A 17,132-nucleotide genomic window follows, 5' to 3' on the forward strand; every position below is an offset into this window, starting at 1 on the left:
AAACTGCCAGATATTAGTTAATTATTATATGTTCAAAGGAAAGTTCAATATTATTTATAATCTAAGGGTGTGATTTACTTATTTTTTCATGTTTAGTTGGTGACTAAAAACTATTTTTAGTGTTTGATTTATGAATGATAAATATTTTTGAGAAACTAACTTTTATTTTTACTAGAGATTTTTGAATTGAAATTAAAAATATTTTTTAAAAATAAACTTTAAAAAATTTTCTTTGGAGAGGATGGTGTGGTGGGGACTTTTCTCTACATCAATCTCATAAAGATATATCAAAAGAGTAGTATTAATTTACCATACATATTAGTAAACATCATCAATTAACAAGGACTACATCACACGATATAGCATAAAAATCACATGAAAACCTATACAATTACTAACACCCTCATTCCCTTCGACCCTTTAAATTAATGTTAAGAAACACTTCCACATATCATCTCAGGACACAGACAAAAGTTTGTATAAACACATCATACATCTCATCTCACCTTTGTATTATAGTCTCTCGTTTGCGTGCGCACACTAAAATGCCTTTTGTTTGTCTAACAATAATGACATGCATCAATTCGACTCTCTGAATATATATTATTTCTCGTTAGGAATCGCACCGCACCTTAGATACGAGGTATTCATCAACAAAATATTGTAACTAATTTTTACCCTTCTCTGACATTAATATAATGATCAACTCACCATCAATTATAGGCAAAAATATTCATTACCCCCTGAATTTGAAGCTTTTTATTCGGTGTACACTTAAATTTTATTTTATTTGAATTACCCTCGGATTTGTTTATTCATCCAACGCGTGCACCTTTTCATTCCACCTGGCATAGAAATTGAAATCACACTCTACTAGACGCGTGAGAAAGTGATTTTTTGCCACGTCATAAAGTTACAATAGTAAAAAATGTAAAATCTCTATTTTTTTTAATATTGACCGACTCATCGTCGTCATCATCAATATCGAAGCCCAAGGGCCATTTCTTCGGGTAGTAGAGTAGTTTCTCATCGTTGAAACTGGATAAGGATTCCGATTTAAGAAAATAGGTAAATAATACATAAAAGAATCAGATTAGTCAATTAGTTTCTTACTAAAAAAGTCAGATTTCTTCCATGTTAAAAAAAATAATATGAACCACTCTCTGCTCCCCTCTGCCTTCAGTTTTCCATTTAATACCTCAAATTCCAAATGCCAAAACTCAATAGTAGATACAGAAAGAAGATGAAAAGGAGTGGAGAAACTAATTAGTAGTAAATCGTTTCATAGAGAATTTCTCTGTCTAAATACATAGGAATATGAATAGAAAAATGAATCAAGAAAAAGAAAAGAAACTGCCGCACTCAACAAGCTAAAAAAATTGCTATGACCTAACAGCCTGAAAATGTGTAATAGTCTTGATTACAAAACGATGGATATTAGGCAGCTGTCATCTCTGAGTTTTGTATTTCTACTAGGTGTTTACAAGAGATGCATAGTTGCGCATGACCAAGCTAAGAGGAAAATCACCACACTTAAATACACTTTGCCTGCACAATTCCATTCAAGCTATTACATATTTAACTGCTAGAAATACTGGAGCCTATATGGTCACCTTCTGGTGTTTCCAGGGCAGCAACTGCAGGGCTGCTACTTGCGGAGACTATATTTTCATCTTCTGTTGTTGCTGTAGCAACAACTGCAGGGCTGCTACTTTCCGAGACTATACTGTTACCTTCTGTTGTTTCCCCTGCAGGGCTGCTACTTGCAGAGTCTCTCTCTGCAATGGATCCACTGTCCTGCTTGACCAAATCAGCATCGGCCACAATGGTTGTGGATGCCATATTCAGTAAACTAGAGGTGCCATCAGCTAGTGGCTTAGGCCCATTCAGGGCATTGCAGTGAGGGCAATAGTAGGTTATATAGGGGAGTTCTTCTTTCCTAGCAAGTCCTGCAAACAATGGAAGAAGTTAATAAGTTCACTTTCTTTATTTTTCTGTTCTCTTATATTGATGATTAGTTAGTTATTCACTATCTATTAGGTGAATCCTATGCTGCTAATTATGGGCCAATGATCATATTCTCGAGTCTTACCATTGTGCATATGACAGTTGCTGCAGATAAGAGCATAAGATTGGGTTGGATCCTCTCCCACAAGCAATGCTGCAATTCGTGCAAGCCATCCCCCATCTTGTGTACTCACAGAGGTAGGATTGTAATGCTCAACAATCATTTGCTGATGTTGGTTCATAATAGAACCTTCAAGCTGGAGATCATGAAGCATTTCTCCTTCGCGATGATCCAAAACAGCACTCCCTGCGCTTCCAGATCTAGCTTGCTTCCTATTTCTCAGTCCAGCAGACTGCTGAATTGCTACATCATTGCTCGTTCCGGCAGGGACATTAAACTTAGATTCATCTCCCAGATAAACTTTTAAGCCAGTATCTGCACCGAGCTTGGATGCAAGCACAGTGGCTGCAGCTGCCTTAGATGCTGGGTCAGGGTCATATCTCTGCATAAATGATAGAACAATAAAACATCATCCATCTCATCCCACCACTCGGAAATGAAGGTGCTTTTTATAAAAGTGGTGAACACTAAAGAGTGAAAAATAATTGTAAGCACGTGTCCCCAAATGTTTCTTGCACTTGCATGGTTAACTTATCTGTAAAGAGCTTAGCATAAGCCCAAAAACTCACGTATTTCTATCAGCTGAATGAGCTGCCTAATTCAACAGAATGACAAAATATCTGTGAAGTGACAAATTATCTGTTAAGAGCACAGCAGAACCCCTAAAACTCGCATATTGCTATCACCTGAATGAGCTGCTGCGTTATATAGAAATTTGTCTTCTCTTTGAGTTCATCAATCTTGGCTTGCCTTTCAGCTCGAAGCCTTTCCAAAGTTTTCTGATCCCTTTGTTCTTCTACAGGATTCAAAATTGAAAATCAAAGAAAAGATTGTTTGTTGTAAGGCAAAACTATCAACAGTGTGATTATTAAAAAATTTCAGAAACAATATTGTTAATGGATATCATTTGAGATGATCAAAAGAACTATGTTGAAGACCATTGACCTTCACATGCTATGGAGTCTTTACATATTCATCTGATAGCCAAAACGAAGTTACTCTTTAACATTTCAATCTACACATCCTCAAGAGAAACACGGAAAGGAGAAAGGCCACTGGGCACACTGTCTAGTGATATATAAATTTGCCAAAATAGGAGGTAAGTGAAGCTTTTCAGAGGCTTTACTCTTGTGCTATAAAAAATACATAATTTAATACACAGCAAAAAATGTTCATGAGACTAGAATAAAATGAGAGCATCCCCTCCATGCTCCAGAGGAGAAGTTGAACATGAAGATCCATCTAAATTTATCACGGATCCTCTCAACCAGGAAATATACTTCGAACCAAATACACCAGATCCAAAATTACTTATCAGTAAAAATGCACCAGATTCGAACTTGTTACAGCACACAAGCTCCAAGTTTTCCATGTTTATATTCTATTTTTTAGCCGAAAGGTGGATGTCCAGGGGTATTATAGGGCTAATAGGTGGATGAAGTATAATTTTATACCAATTCAAATACTTGATGGGCACACCCAAGATGTTGAAAAGTTGACCATTTGCATTTGCCAGCTCAGAATAAAATTATTATGGAAATAAACTTTTTTAGTTTCCAACTTTAAAATTGAATTTTAGGATTTTAACTACATCGATTTAGGTAAGTAAATAAATATTACAGAAGAAATCAGATTATGCAATTAGTTTGTTAATAAATTTATTCAAATCACGTGAAATAAACTTCTGACTATTTAATTATATGGTTCTATCTGTCACCTATATATAAATATATTAGTCAAATACTCATATTTTATATCCAGAGAGAACTAATCATTCATATACTCTTCATTTTGGTGTACTTAAATATGACAAAAGGGGGGCTTAGGAGCACTAGAAATCTCAATCCGAAAATGAAAAAGGCCATTCTCGATAAAAGATTAGAATCATAGTGTAAGAAAGCAAAAGGGATGTCTATTCTATTTGATATAGAAACTGGTCTAATGTTTTCTACTCACAGAGAAAACATTGTGTTTGCTTGGCCCTCACTAATTCAGGCTAACGATAGAGTTAAGGACTATTTGTCTTGCTCTAAAAATTGAAGGCTAATTAAGTTTGTTAACAAAGCAGAGCAAATGGCTGAGGAGAAGGAAATGGAGTTCCTCTTTAACCAACTTGTTAAAGGAAGACTAAGAGTTGATGAACTTGATCTTAGAGAAACTAAAGGTTTGTCAAAACTATTTGCTGTGAAGAGGAAGAAAAAAACAACTGAAGGAAACTGCTGGAAACACAGAGTTGGTTCTGATGACAACAATGAAGGAGAAGAGAATGTTTGATATCTTTAGGATTTTTGTTGAGCATGCGACACTTTTTAATTTTTCTATCTTTATTTTGTCTTCTTGTCTTTTAATAACATTTCCCTAGTTAAGAATTTGTTTCTTGTTGTTCATCTTTTTATGTATTGTTGTCATTTTAATGATATATGATGGATATTTTATTTATGTTCATCAGACCTAATTATATGTATCATTTTACTTTTCATAAGCAAAACCTAATTCTATGCGGTCAGTGAAGTGTAAGTGTAATGAGGTCTCAGGTTCAAATCCTAACAAAGAAAAGAACACTATGACTTCTTCTCGTATGACCAAACTTTGGTGGATAGTGGAGCCAGCAACTTCACTTCTATGTTAAAAAATCATGAACCACTCTCTTCTCCCTTCTGCCTTCAATTTTCCATTTCAATACCTCAAATTCCAAATGCCAAAACTCTATAGTACATACAGAAAGAAGATGAAAAGGAATGGAGAAACTAATTAGTAAATCGTTTCATAAGAAATCACCTGTCAAGTACACAGGAGAATGAATAGACAAATGAATCAAGAAAAAGAAAAGAAATTGCTGGACAGCAACCCGGAAAAATTGCTAGGACCAAACAGCCTGGAAGTGTGTAATAGTCTTGATTACAGAACAATGGATATTAGGCAGCTAGGGAAGATGCCATCTCTGAGTTTTGTATTTCTACTAGGTGTTTACAAGAGATGCATAGTTATGCATGACCAAGCTAAGAAGGAAATCACCACACTTCAACGGTCTTAATATTCACAAATTACAGAAACAATGTTTTCAATGAATATCATTTGAGGTGATCAAAAGAACTATTTTAAAGACCTTTGACCTTCATATGCTCTGAAGTCTTTACATATTCACCTGATTGCCAAAACAAAAATACTCTTAACATTTCGATCTACACCTCCTCAAGAAAAAAACAGAAAGGAGAAAATCTCAATGTTGAGGACTTAATATGTTATTGGAATTTTACTATAAGCAAGGTTTGTCCAAATGATCTACAACCTTTTCACTTCTAAGTTTCCTGAGAAGAAAATGCAAATTAGACTTATCATCTTCCATTGTCACTAACTTTTAGTAAAAAGTCCATGGTCACCTTTCTATCTTCTCATGCCCTCTGACCACCACTTCCAAATAAGTCGCATCAAGCTTTTATGGTCTTCCCACCATAAATTAGCCATAGGGTCTATTTGATCAAATGGACATCCAATCGAACACTTTTTCCATTAGGCCAATCGTTTTGATTCATTACCTTATTAGGATTGGTAAGGTAACAGCTCGCACCACCCTAATAGAAGGCCGCTAGATGCTGTCTAGTTGTATAAATTTGCCAAAATAGGAGGTAAAGTGAAGTTCTTCAGAGGCTCTCCACCCTTGTACTATCAAAAGATGACATACTTAATACACAGCAAAAAACGTCCATGAGCTACACAGAGCTTACCAAAATTTACAAACTAGAATAAAATGAGAGTATCTTCTCTGTGCTCCAAAGGAGAAGGTGAACATGAAGATCCAATCTAAATTTATTACGGATCCTCTCAACCAAGTAATATCCTTTGAACCAAATACACCAGATCCTAAATTACTTATCAAAAAAATGCACCCCATTCGAACTTGTTACAGCACGCAAGCTCTACTTTTCCATGTTTATACTCTATAATAGGAAACTTTTGAGTAATTGCGAATTGAGACACCCTTTAACATATAACTTCAATGATTCTCGACCTTCGAACTTCTTAAATGCAAAATCATGAAGAAATGTTTTACTTTATCTTTAATATACAACATGAGCTTATAAATTTTAGGAAATGCCAAAATAGAAATTTTAATGCATTTAACAAAGTAAACTATTGTCTTTATGAATTAATTATTTCTTTTTTTACTTATTTGCTAATATATATTTTCTACTACAAATAATCACTCCCAACAGTATTAATCAAACACCTTCAGTAGGTGAAACCAATCAAGGGTTTCTTGATAAGTTAAAACAATACACAGCTTGATAGACATATTTCATCAATCTTTCTGGTACAAGCAACAGCTGAGAGAGAGAGAGACAGACAGAAAGATTTAAAAGGTGACAGTGAGTAATCTCAATCCATCAAACAAACTGAGCAACATTATCTTATTCAAAAGAGCAGCAAAACATAAAAACGTCTTTTCGCCAACTATCTAAAGCTTACTAGAAGCTACCTAATGAAGAGTTCAACCACCTACGACTGAACATATATGTTTCTGCTTAGGCAGTTGACTTTACAAAATATGATTTCAAAAACTCACCAGCCTTCTTTGTCACTCTACTTGGTGAAATCCACTGTCATGTATCTAAGCAGTCAATCGACCTTAGTTTTATCATTTATTTAGTTTTATCATTTATTACATCAACTCATACTGGCATAAATAACAAAAAGATGCTCTTCCCTAGGTTAAAGCACCCAAAAATTCTAAAGTCAACTTGAAAAGAGATCGACAGAGATTGAGAAATAAGCTGTGAACTGAAGAACACCACTACTCACATTACTTCTCAGTTACCTACTAACTTTTCCCACTAAAATCCAATCCTGGTTCACTATCAGCATCAGAAAGAAATGAGAAAGGAACAATTTATATCTTCTAATTTGATGAAGGTTTGTCGCACTGAAAAAGAAAAAGCAGAAATGGGAGGAACTGCCATAGAATTTGAAATATTGTTACGTTTGAGAACTTTAGTAGCAGAGAACCATGAACAACTTACTCATTCTCGTGAAGCTTCTAAGCGTCGAATATGTAAAAAAGGATAATCCGGGCAAAAGAAACATCGGTAAAACCCGCAATGCTCTCATTTTCCAGTTTAGCTCAAGTGATCTTGTTGTCATAATAGCATAAGCCATTGCAATAACCTGAATTGAAATAAACTCAATACACACATAAGTAATATGCACTATAACATACAGAAAAGGGATAAGAAAATTCGAGAAGGATGACATACATATAACATTAACACATTGATCGCAACATGATAAATGTGTTTATATGTGACATCTGCAATTTCAATATACTTTACATACTTAAAGTATTGTTATAGACTCAGGCATGGTTAACAGCACAACCTGCATACTCAGGTGTCGCTTAAATGTGTGCACGAAGGCTACTGCGTGCAACAAGGCACTACAGTGTGCACCTCATAGCTCATAAGCTCTGTTTTGAGGAGGGCTTCAGTATTCAGTAAAAACACTTAACAAAATAATATTAATTGTAAAAGCAACATAACAAACTCATATGCTAGAAACTAGGAATACAAATTTATAAATATTATATTGGAAATGAATAATCAAATCCGAATAAGAAATTTAAACGTGCTAAATTTTAATCGACTTCTCCACATGAGTAGGATGTTATTTATTTCATGTATGCCACTTAATTGTAGTTTTCTCTAACTCATTGTCCATAAAATTGTTATTTGTATTTACGATTATTTTTTCTTGCATACATATACTTTATTTTCCTTCATTTGCGCCTTTAAATTGTTATTTGTACTTATTATTATTTTTCAATTTTCCTTGCATACATATATTTTATTTTTCCTTCATTTGTGCCTTTCATCGTTGAAGATTAACTTTTAATTGCACTTCCATCAAATGTTCTAGTTGACCATGACGCTTTTTGCTTTGATAGAATTAGAATAAGAATAAGAATAAAATAGTAATAGAATCCTATTTGGGCAAGGATTGTAATGTAGTGCTTATAAATAGGACTCAATGTAATAATGTAGATATAAAAATTTAATAATATTTCTTTATATTTCTCACATAGTATCAACACTTCGGTTAGAAATATTGGGGGAAAGATAACAAAGTCACAGTCACCGTGCCTCAATTTTCTAAGGACTGTTGTACGTCATCTTCTTCTTTCGGTGGTGTACAGGTCCCTAACCTCTCGCAACCATAACCACAAAATTCCACCACTAGATAACCTTCCATATGACCTCATACGCCGTCAAAAAGCAGCCTCTCTGGCGAGATCTACACCACACCTCAGCCACGTGAGCCTCTGTTACAAATGCGTTGAAAGTTATTAATTTAAGTATTTAATTATTTATTTAGTAGTTTTATTTATTATTTTAGAATAGGGTTTGTATTTCATAGTTTTACAAGGATTAGATAATGTTATAGTTATTAGTTTGGAATAGGATTTAGGTCTCCTACTTTCATAAGAATTAGATTTCCTATTGATGTAATAAGACTCCTATTTAAGGGGGGGGGGGGGGGGGTTTGATGAATAAATCAGTAAGTCATAATTCAACAAAAATCAAGAGATCAGAGTTCTCTTCTAATGAATTCTAAGGTTTCAGTCTCCCTTTAACGAGCTGATTTATATATCGCCCTGTGAATCGGTCCTTCCCTAAAGATTCATAACACTTTGGTATCAGAGCCTAACACAATGGGCGATGAGATCAGTTCTAGATTACACGATGAGATCATTTTCAGATTTCGAGAAGAATGTACCATTATGAGAACCATAATGGACTCTAAAATTGCAGCAATGGAACAACGCCTCAGTGAAATAATTTTCCAAGTCATCCAAGAACAGTTGTCAAGATTCGGAGTTGGTTCCACAAAACCAGCAACCCATAGATCAACAAATTCTTCTACTACATGCAATACACCACTTATTCAACTAGCCGATAAGAATCATCCAACAAGTGGTAATTCACATTCGATAATACCAAGTTATGCAAAGATGAATTTTCCTACTTTTAATGGTATCAACAACCCATTAATTTGGGCACATCGTTGTAAACAATTTCTTGAGTGATTTGGACCACATGAAAATGGCAACTTGATGGGTGAATTAGTCAAGCTTCATAAAATTAATAGAGGTGAAATTTATCAATGTCAACTTCAAGCTAGGGCTGGAAATGGATAATTGAGCTTGAGGACAAGCTCTTTCAACGTAAGAGGGGGTAATGTTAGGGATGCGTCGAAAGTCATTAATTTAAGTATTTAATTATTTATTTAGTAACTTTATTTATTATTCTAGAATAGGTTTATATTACATAGTTTTATAAGGATTAGGTTATGTTATAGTTATTAGTTTGGAATAGGATTTAGGTCTCATACTTTCATAAGAATTAGATTTCCTATTTATGTAATAAGACTCCAATTTAAAGGAGCTTTTGATGAATAAATCAGTAAGACATAATTCAACAAAAATCAAGAGATCAGAGTTCTCTCTTCTAATGAATTTTAAGATTTCAGCCTCCCTATTATGAGCTGATTTATATATCGCCCTGTGAATCGGTCCTTCCCTAAAGATTCATAACAGCCTCTTTTCGGCCACTTTTTTGAAAAGTATCGTTGAGCATCATTCTAGCAAAATCTGCAATCATTGTGCAAAATTTCGATGACTACGTATATTGAAAAATGCAACACCACCACAAGGTTCAGCAACCTCCAGCAACTAATTCGCAACCAGTGTCGCCGGTTGCAGATCCCTCATGTGCCCTCATGCGCAGCTAGATCTAGGGTTCCAATGACCAAAAAATACCATGCAGTGGTGCATAGGCATGTTCCATATCATCTCATCTCTTTATTTAGAGATGATACATATACTATGTACGATATTTCGAGCACTTTCCAAAGACTGATACACTGATAGATTTGACTTTCCCCAGTGTATTCTCTCTGTTTCAAATTCACTTTTGCCAAAGGGATACACAAATATTTTGACTGGATTACAATGATACTTTCTCTCCAATGGCTAAAGTAGCATTAGTCTGCATTTTTCTACCCACGTTTGTCATTCGTTATTGACCTCTTCATCGGTTGGACATTAAGAATATTTTTCTCCCTGGTGAACTTGAGGATGGAGTCTATATGGAGCAAACACCTAATTTTGTTGCTCAAGGAAAGTCTAATTATTTTGTATGTCGATTACGCCGGTTACTCTGTGGTCTAAAACAACCTTCTCGAGCTTGGTTGTGAAGTTCACCATAATAATTCAGGAGATTTAACATGACTTATAGTGGACTTGATCACTCTATGTTTTATTGACATTTTGCACCAAATCTGTACGTTTATTTGATGGTTTATGTTGACAATATTGTTCTCACAGCAATGGTCAAGATGGTATCATTAAGTTGAAACAATCTCTTTCAATATTTCAAACAGAAGTATTTTCTTGGTATTGAGGTTGCTCAATACAGATCAAGTATTGTTATTCCGCAACACAAGTATGCCTTAGACATTCTGAGGAGACAAGAATGAGGATGTAGAACCATTGACACCCATATGAATTCGAGTCTTAAACTCCTACTAGGATAGACGGAGGTCCTAGAAGTTATAGACAACTAATAGGAAAGTTGCATTATCTCACAATGACTAGACCTAAAATCTCTTTTACAATGAGTGTTATGACTTACCTCTGTATTAGTCATTGGGAAGAAAATGTTCGAATTCTATGATATATAGCTCCACATAAAACACTACTCTTCGAGATCGAGGCCATAAGAATATCATTGAATATACATACGTTGATTGGGTAAAATCACCCTCTGACAGACATTTGACATTTGTATATTGTGTTTCAGTAGGAGGTAATTTGGTGTGAGTAAGAAAAGTGTAGTTGCTCAATCTAGTGCAGAATCGGAATATCGAGTAATAATTGTAGCAACCTGTAAGCTAGTATGTATTTTAAACAATTGTTGAGAGAATCAAAATTTGGAGAATTGATCAAATGGAACGTGTGTGATAACCAAGTGACCCTTCATATCACATCGAATTCGGTATTTCATGAGAGAACCAAGCACATTGAGATTGACTGACACTTTGTTAGAGGAAAGGTACCCTCGAGAGATATTGTTATAAAATTTGTGAAGTCGAGTGATCAACTTACACATATCTTCACCAAGTCCCTCACTAGTCCTCATATTAGTTACATCTGTAACAAGTTCGATACATATGACTTGTATCCACCAATTTGAGGGGGAGTGTTAGAATTAGAATAGAAATAAAAATACCATATAAAATCCTATTTTCATATGATTGTAATGTTGTGTCTATAGATAGGGCTTAGTGTAATAATGTAGATACACAATTCAATAATATTTTTCCCTAAATTTCTCACAGCTTTCAAGTGTTGCATGATTGGGGTGCCTAATAAAGTTAATATAGGAAGAAACGAAACAAACATCATTGAACATTTTGTACTGAAATATGTGTATTTTTTATTAGGAACTTCCACTAATAATTTTGTTGTTCTCCTTATATTGGCCTCCACCGCTCACTGGCAACAGGTAAACCATCTTTGCTTTCTAGTCTTCTAGCAATGTGTCTATGTAGACAAAAATTGAAGTAGTTTTGCTCTCCATTCTTGAATACTCCAATGACTTTCAGAAGTTGTTCTACGTTGAAGGCCAAATTTTACTTCGATGGAATCTAATAGCGCAAATAAGGAAAAAAGGAATATAATCTTTTAAGCAGTTGAAAAAAAGGATGTGCCTGACAACCAAACAAGGTCATAGACTTCTGCACATACTTCCTTCATACACTTCTTGGAATATCTCAAAGTTTGTATATTGCTGCAAATAATTTCAGAAAAGTTAACATGATATGCACAACCATTCAGGAACATTATTCAGAAATTCATCTAAAAGGCTGAGGTGGTATTTTCGTAACAAATACTTCTATCAGCCTACACAAGTACCCCAAAAGTAGCAGAGAAAAAGGAAAAGGTGTGCGGCCAAGGTGCTCCCCAGTAAGGTAGAGACATGGTGATAAATACCAGTTAGTATTATGCTACATGAGGATGAGTTCCCTAATTTTCATCATTCAGTGAGCAATCTTTCTATTTCAGCTTTTGGTGTTACTTTAAGTTCTCTCAGTTACAAATCAGTTTTAAGCCATTTGTTTTAGCTTATAGAAAAGGTGCTTTTTTGCCCCATTAAAAGCACTTTCTTAAAACTATTGAGTGGTTGGCCAAATGACCAAACTGCTTCTGGGGAGAAGCAGAAGCAGTTTTTCTGCTTTTGGAGAGAAGCTAAAATGCTGCTTCTAGAAAATGTGCTTGAGAAGAGAAAACCGGTTATGGAGAGAAACTAAACTGCTGCTTCTAGAAATTGCGCTTGAGGAGAGAAATGACAAAAGTATCTCTACAAAATTTGTATTTACAAAACTATTTCTCATTAATTAAACCCATTCTCCTATTACACTTGTCCATTTATGTAATTTGACACTCAAAAACGCTTTCTAAAAAGATTTGTCAAACACAAATTGTTAAAGAAAACCCTTTCCAAATGAGTTACCTGACATAAATTGCTTCTCTTCAAAAGCACTTATATGAAAACCTGTTTTTTAAAATATTATTAAAAGAACTTCTAAAAAGAGGCACAGTTTTGCAGCTTGGGCAAACAGGCTCTTAGAAGTCAAATTATGACTCATGCGTATGTTTCTTAATTCTAATTCATCATTGTTGAAGTGTAGGAAAGTGAGCTGCTCCGATCTACCTCCATAAGTTATAAAACAGTAATTGAGTAGTTGAGAAATATAAGATGATTTCTATGGTTTGGTAAACAGAAAGATGCAATTGCATTTGATGCTCTCGCAACCTCACCCTAGGGTTCATTAGAGGAAATATTAGTTCAGAGATTAGGAGATTGTATCTTCCCTCATTCTTTTCTACTTGCTTTGTGCACTTAGCATATTTCATCCCATCACATTCTGCCATTTAAGAGTCCCTTCACCTTACCCAATACTTAATATCAAAAATCAACTTCCATCCTTAGAACAAAGGATTTATGTTCTAGTTACTTCTCACAGATCAGAACAGTCTCAATTTGGCTACTGAGCTTTCTGCTATTCTCAACCCACAAAGGACTATTTTTCACCATTATATCAGCAACAAGAAAACCTCCAAATCAGCCATAAAATCTCATTCCCTCTACTGAATCTAGAAGAGTTATTGCATCTTATCATAGTAATATCTTGTATCTTGAACTATTTTATCACTTTCCCCTGTCCCAAACCAGCTAACATTTTTCTTCCAAGTGTTAAGACAAATTTGTCGACGACTTAATCTACTGACTATAATCTTTTTAAATATTGATAGAGAGAAGTTCACAACCTTTGTGTACAATAGACCCTTGTAGTCCGGTCCTTCCCTAGATCCACGCATAGCGAGAGCTTATTGCACTGGGCTGCCCTTCTTTTAGAAGTTCAATACTTCTCATGTGATTTCTAAGTTACTAAATAGTATTCTGAAAGACCAACAAATCCATATTTGATCACACCAAAATAGGTAAAGTTTCCCCTCAATAAAAATGGAAGCATTACTAAATTGGGAATAGAGAGAAAAAGACGTAACAGTAAAACATCTAGCATATTTAATTGAATAATCATACCACATCTGACATGTTGTGGCAACAAAACCTGAATATAAAGGAAACAATTTTTCTTTGTAAAAGAAGACAAACTGGATATGTCAAAAGTCGATTGATCAGTAATGGAAAGATAGGTGATAGAAAAAGCAATTTACAGTCTTTGGAAAGATAAGAGATTTTCATATACAGGGTTTCAGGCTCTTGTTTCTTTTAATCAGGACGCACTACAACAGTAGAATACAAAAATAGTAGCATTACCTCGAAAAGTACAGAAAGTATAATGAGATGCCTACTCATCCTTTTCCAACTATGAGATCGCTTAACTGTTCTGGCAATAACAGCAGCCTCCTCCTTGGAAATATGTTGCAATCTCTTCTCAAAGTCATCTTTGTGTGAACCAAATAGACTGTTCCACATTCTTGACAATAGTCCCTTTTTCTTTTTCTTTTTTGTCTTTGCTTCATTATCTGTAGATGTGACAGGTGCAGCGCCAGCAGTATCACCAAGATCTTTTTCAGACTCTGTAGCCATTTCCTACAAGTTAAAAATGAAAACCATGACCATGAAGGGAGGAGAGACGCAACGAGTGGGAGAAGATAGGCCAAATGATCCTTTAGTTTAGTGATATAATGACTTAATAGTGCACACAAAATTCATATTATAAAAGAAGGTACAAAAAATTATCAGAAGAGGTGTCAACATTTAAAGATGTGAACAAATGAACAAAACATTTATTAAAAAGTTCAATTCACATTCATAAACATAATTTCCTCAACAAGATTCAAAAAAAAAGGCAAAATAAAAAAGACCGAATTTATGTCTTTCACCCTACAAACTACAAAGTCATTGCAAGCCTTACAACCGCTGGAGAAGACTGAATAGTGTCTTTTTCTAATTAAGGTAACCAATTGTCTCTCCAATCTACTAATCCAGTAGTTTTAATACCACTATTAAAAGTTCAACTAACGATAATACTAGATAACAACAGATCTGTCTTAGTCAAGCAGTTAGCCATGTGTGTTACCAAAGTGACGTTGCATGTTCGGACCTATTAATGTGCAACTCTAGATCTTTTTATTTTCTTTTACCAAATGAGCCTTAAGAAAATGTATCGTTTTAAGATTCATTTGTTTTAAGAAAAAAATAGTAGCTTACAGAATGTGCATAGGAGGTTTGAATGTAAGAGCTCCATTAGGGGCAGAGCTACAACACCGAAGGGTGGCCAAATTAACACCCTTTTGAAAATTTTTCTGTATATTTTTGAATATATATTGATTGTTGAACATTCTTGACACAAAAGAGCGAGATAGCCTAGTGGCAAATGCTATGCGAATTTCATTTTGGTTAAAAAAGTTCAGCCATCCTGTCATAAAAGTATGAATACCTGATATTAGTGCCTTCTTGTGAAGATAGTATCATCTGATATTATATATAGATTTTTTGCAGATCATATATAACATTGATTTAATCACAAAACGCGCATCCATCCTTGGACAGTACAAACAAAAGTTAGATTATGCCTACTCCTTGTTTGTCTATGCACACCATTAAATTAGCTTTACCATTTAAAAGTACTACTATTGATAATGCGTCTATCATTTGCGCACTGCTTCATGACAATTATTCATTCCAAATGATGCATAATCCCAAATCATAACTTAACTTCACATAAAACGTCTTAATTAAACCACTATTAATCTACTCTAATCGTAAAATATCTCTTCTAAATTAATCCACTACAACAACTACCAGAGATCAACTAGCACTTCCAAAATTCAAAAGAGGAACTCATTGAAACAAACGTAAACAAGCAAATTAAATCAAAAGAGTGAAACGCATCGGAAAGGGTATATTACCTGGTTCCAGAGTCGATCGCCAAAACAGATTAATAATTGTAGAACTGTACTGTGTAAATGTTAAATTCGACAAGAGAAGGAGGAGGCGTCTGCACTGATATGCGTTTTCGGTGCCAACTGCCCAGCAATTAATCGTAGATCCCGACCTTTTCTTCTAAGAGAAAATGAATGAATTACAGAATAAGTGATGAGCACGATGGCTGAGTCGGCCTCTATTTTTCATTCTACAACGCATTACACCGGTCGAAAGGACGCCTCTATGCCTTGCCAATACTTTTCAACCTATTTCTTTCTTAATTTTTTTAATAGATCTATTTCATAGGCCTAGTATTTTTATTTTTTTATTTTATTATAATGAAAAAAAAGAGGATAAAATTACTCTAGTATTATTGATATATTGAATGATTTCACCATCAATTAGTTTTTAAATTTAAATTATCGTCACTTAATAAAAAATCGAAAGAGTCTTCTAATTTAGAGCTGCTTATCATTTCAATCCGATTTCATCAAAATATTTTTCTGAACCAAAAAGAAAAATTACTTGATATAATATATAAAATTTGATTTGCATCATTATATTTGATAAAAGGATTTACACTTTAATTCCAAACAAAATACTGAACGTAATTTTGGATCAAAGTTGATAAAATTAATGCTCCATTAATGTCAAAAGACAAGTATAAGGCAATTTGTTAATGATAAAAATACGAATGAAATTAAAAATACAGTGTAAATAAAAATAATAAAGCTTTTTTATTAACATGTATAGGAGTAAATTAAACTCTTATCACATGTTCTGATTAGATCGGTTGAGATGATTTTTCAGTTTATTAGTTACATTAAATTTTGAATACATGTAATATAGGTATACTTCATTTTAAGAAGTCGAATTTAAAAATTATTTAAGATATAAAATAAAAATATAAATCGATCACTAAAATGAAATGTAAATTAATGATATAATATCTTTTTGCTTACATGTTAAATCCGATATAACTAATTTAATAAAGTATAAAAAAGCTCTTAGAAGTTTCTCAATCATTGGTTAATAATTCATTTATAATTTGTTTCAATTTTTTATACGTCCCTTTTTAGTTTCAATGACGGTATATAACTCTTACTATATAATTAGTGTTGGAGGACAGAACATACAATTAGACAATTACTAATAAACTAAGAATTTCCAAAAAAAAAAATAGAAAGTAAGTTTCGAAAAATCATAAAGGACATTGCAAAAGAAGAGTATTTATTTAAATTTAAAAAAAGTTGTTGTTTGAATTCAATGGAAGGTAGATTTGACATTTTTCCCTTGCAAAAGAATACCAGCAGAAAATTTACTGTGAAAAGATGGTTTAAATATCGTGGGTAGATATTTACAAAATCAAGTTATTTACTTCCTCAATCCCATTTTAAGAAAATCAAATTGTTAAAAAATGTTTTTAAATTTTTTTTTTCTAAAAAAAATACATGCTTCACTCACTAGTTTGTCTAGACTCATTATATGAAATT

General features: G+C 33.8%; 1 protein-coding gene across 1 annotated transcript; it reads right to left on the reverse strand.

The window, feature by feature from the left end:
• Positions 1–1,286: 1,286 nt before the first annotated feature.
• On the reverse strand, positions 1,287–15,905 carry LOC101244294 (endoplasmic reticulum junction formation protein lunapark-like). The gene is made up of 6 exons (NM_001318150.1): positions 15,624–15,905; positions 14,026–14,301; positions 7,147–7,291; positions 2,815–2,924; positions 2,093–2,510; positions 1,287–1,949 (listed from the first exon to the last, which is right to left on the reverse strand). The coding sequence occupies exons 2-6, from the start codon at positions 14,296–14,298 to the stop codon at positions 1,579–1,581; spliced, it is 1,317 nt and encodes a 438-aa protein (NP_001305079.1). The 5' UTR covers positions 14,299–14,301; positions 15,624–15,905; the 3' UTR covers positions 1,287–1,578.
• Positions 15,906–17,132: the final 1,227 nt, after the last annotated feature.

This window comes from Solanum lycopersicum, chromosome 6 (assembly GCF_036512215.1).
Source record: "Solanum lycopersicum chromosome 6, SLM_r2.1".
Lineage (NCBI taxonomy): Eukaryota > Viridiplantae > Streptophyta > Magnoliopsida > Solanales > Solanaceae > Solanum > Solanum lycopersicum.

Coding starts and splice junctions, on each gene's coding strand:
- LOC101244294 (NM_001318150.1), bottom strand. CDS start 14,298: ATGGCTACAGAGTCTGAAAAAGATCTTGGTGATACTGCTGGCGCTGCA. Junction 7,292..14,025: donor TACTTTCTGTACTTTTCGAG/GTAATGCTACTA, acceptor ATTTCAATTCAG/GTTATTGCAATGGCTTATGC. Junction 1,950..2,092: donor CAACTGTCATATGCACAATG/GTAAGACTCGAG, acceptor CATTGTTTGCAG/GACTTGCTAGGAAAGAAGAA.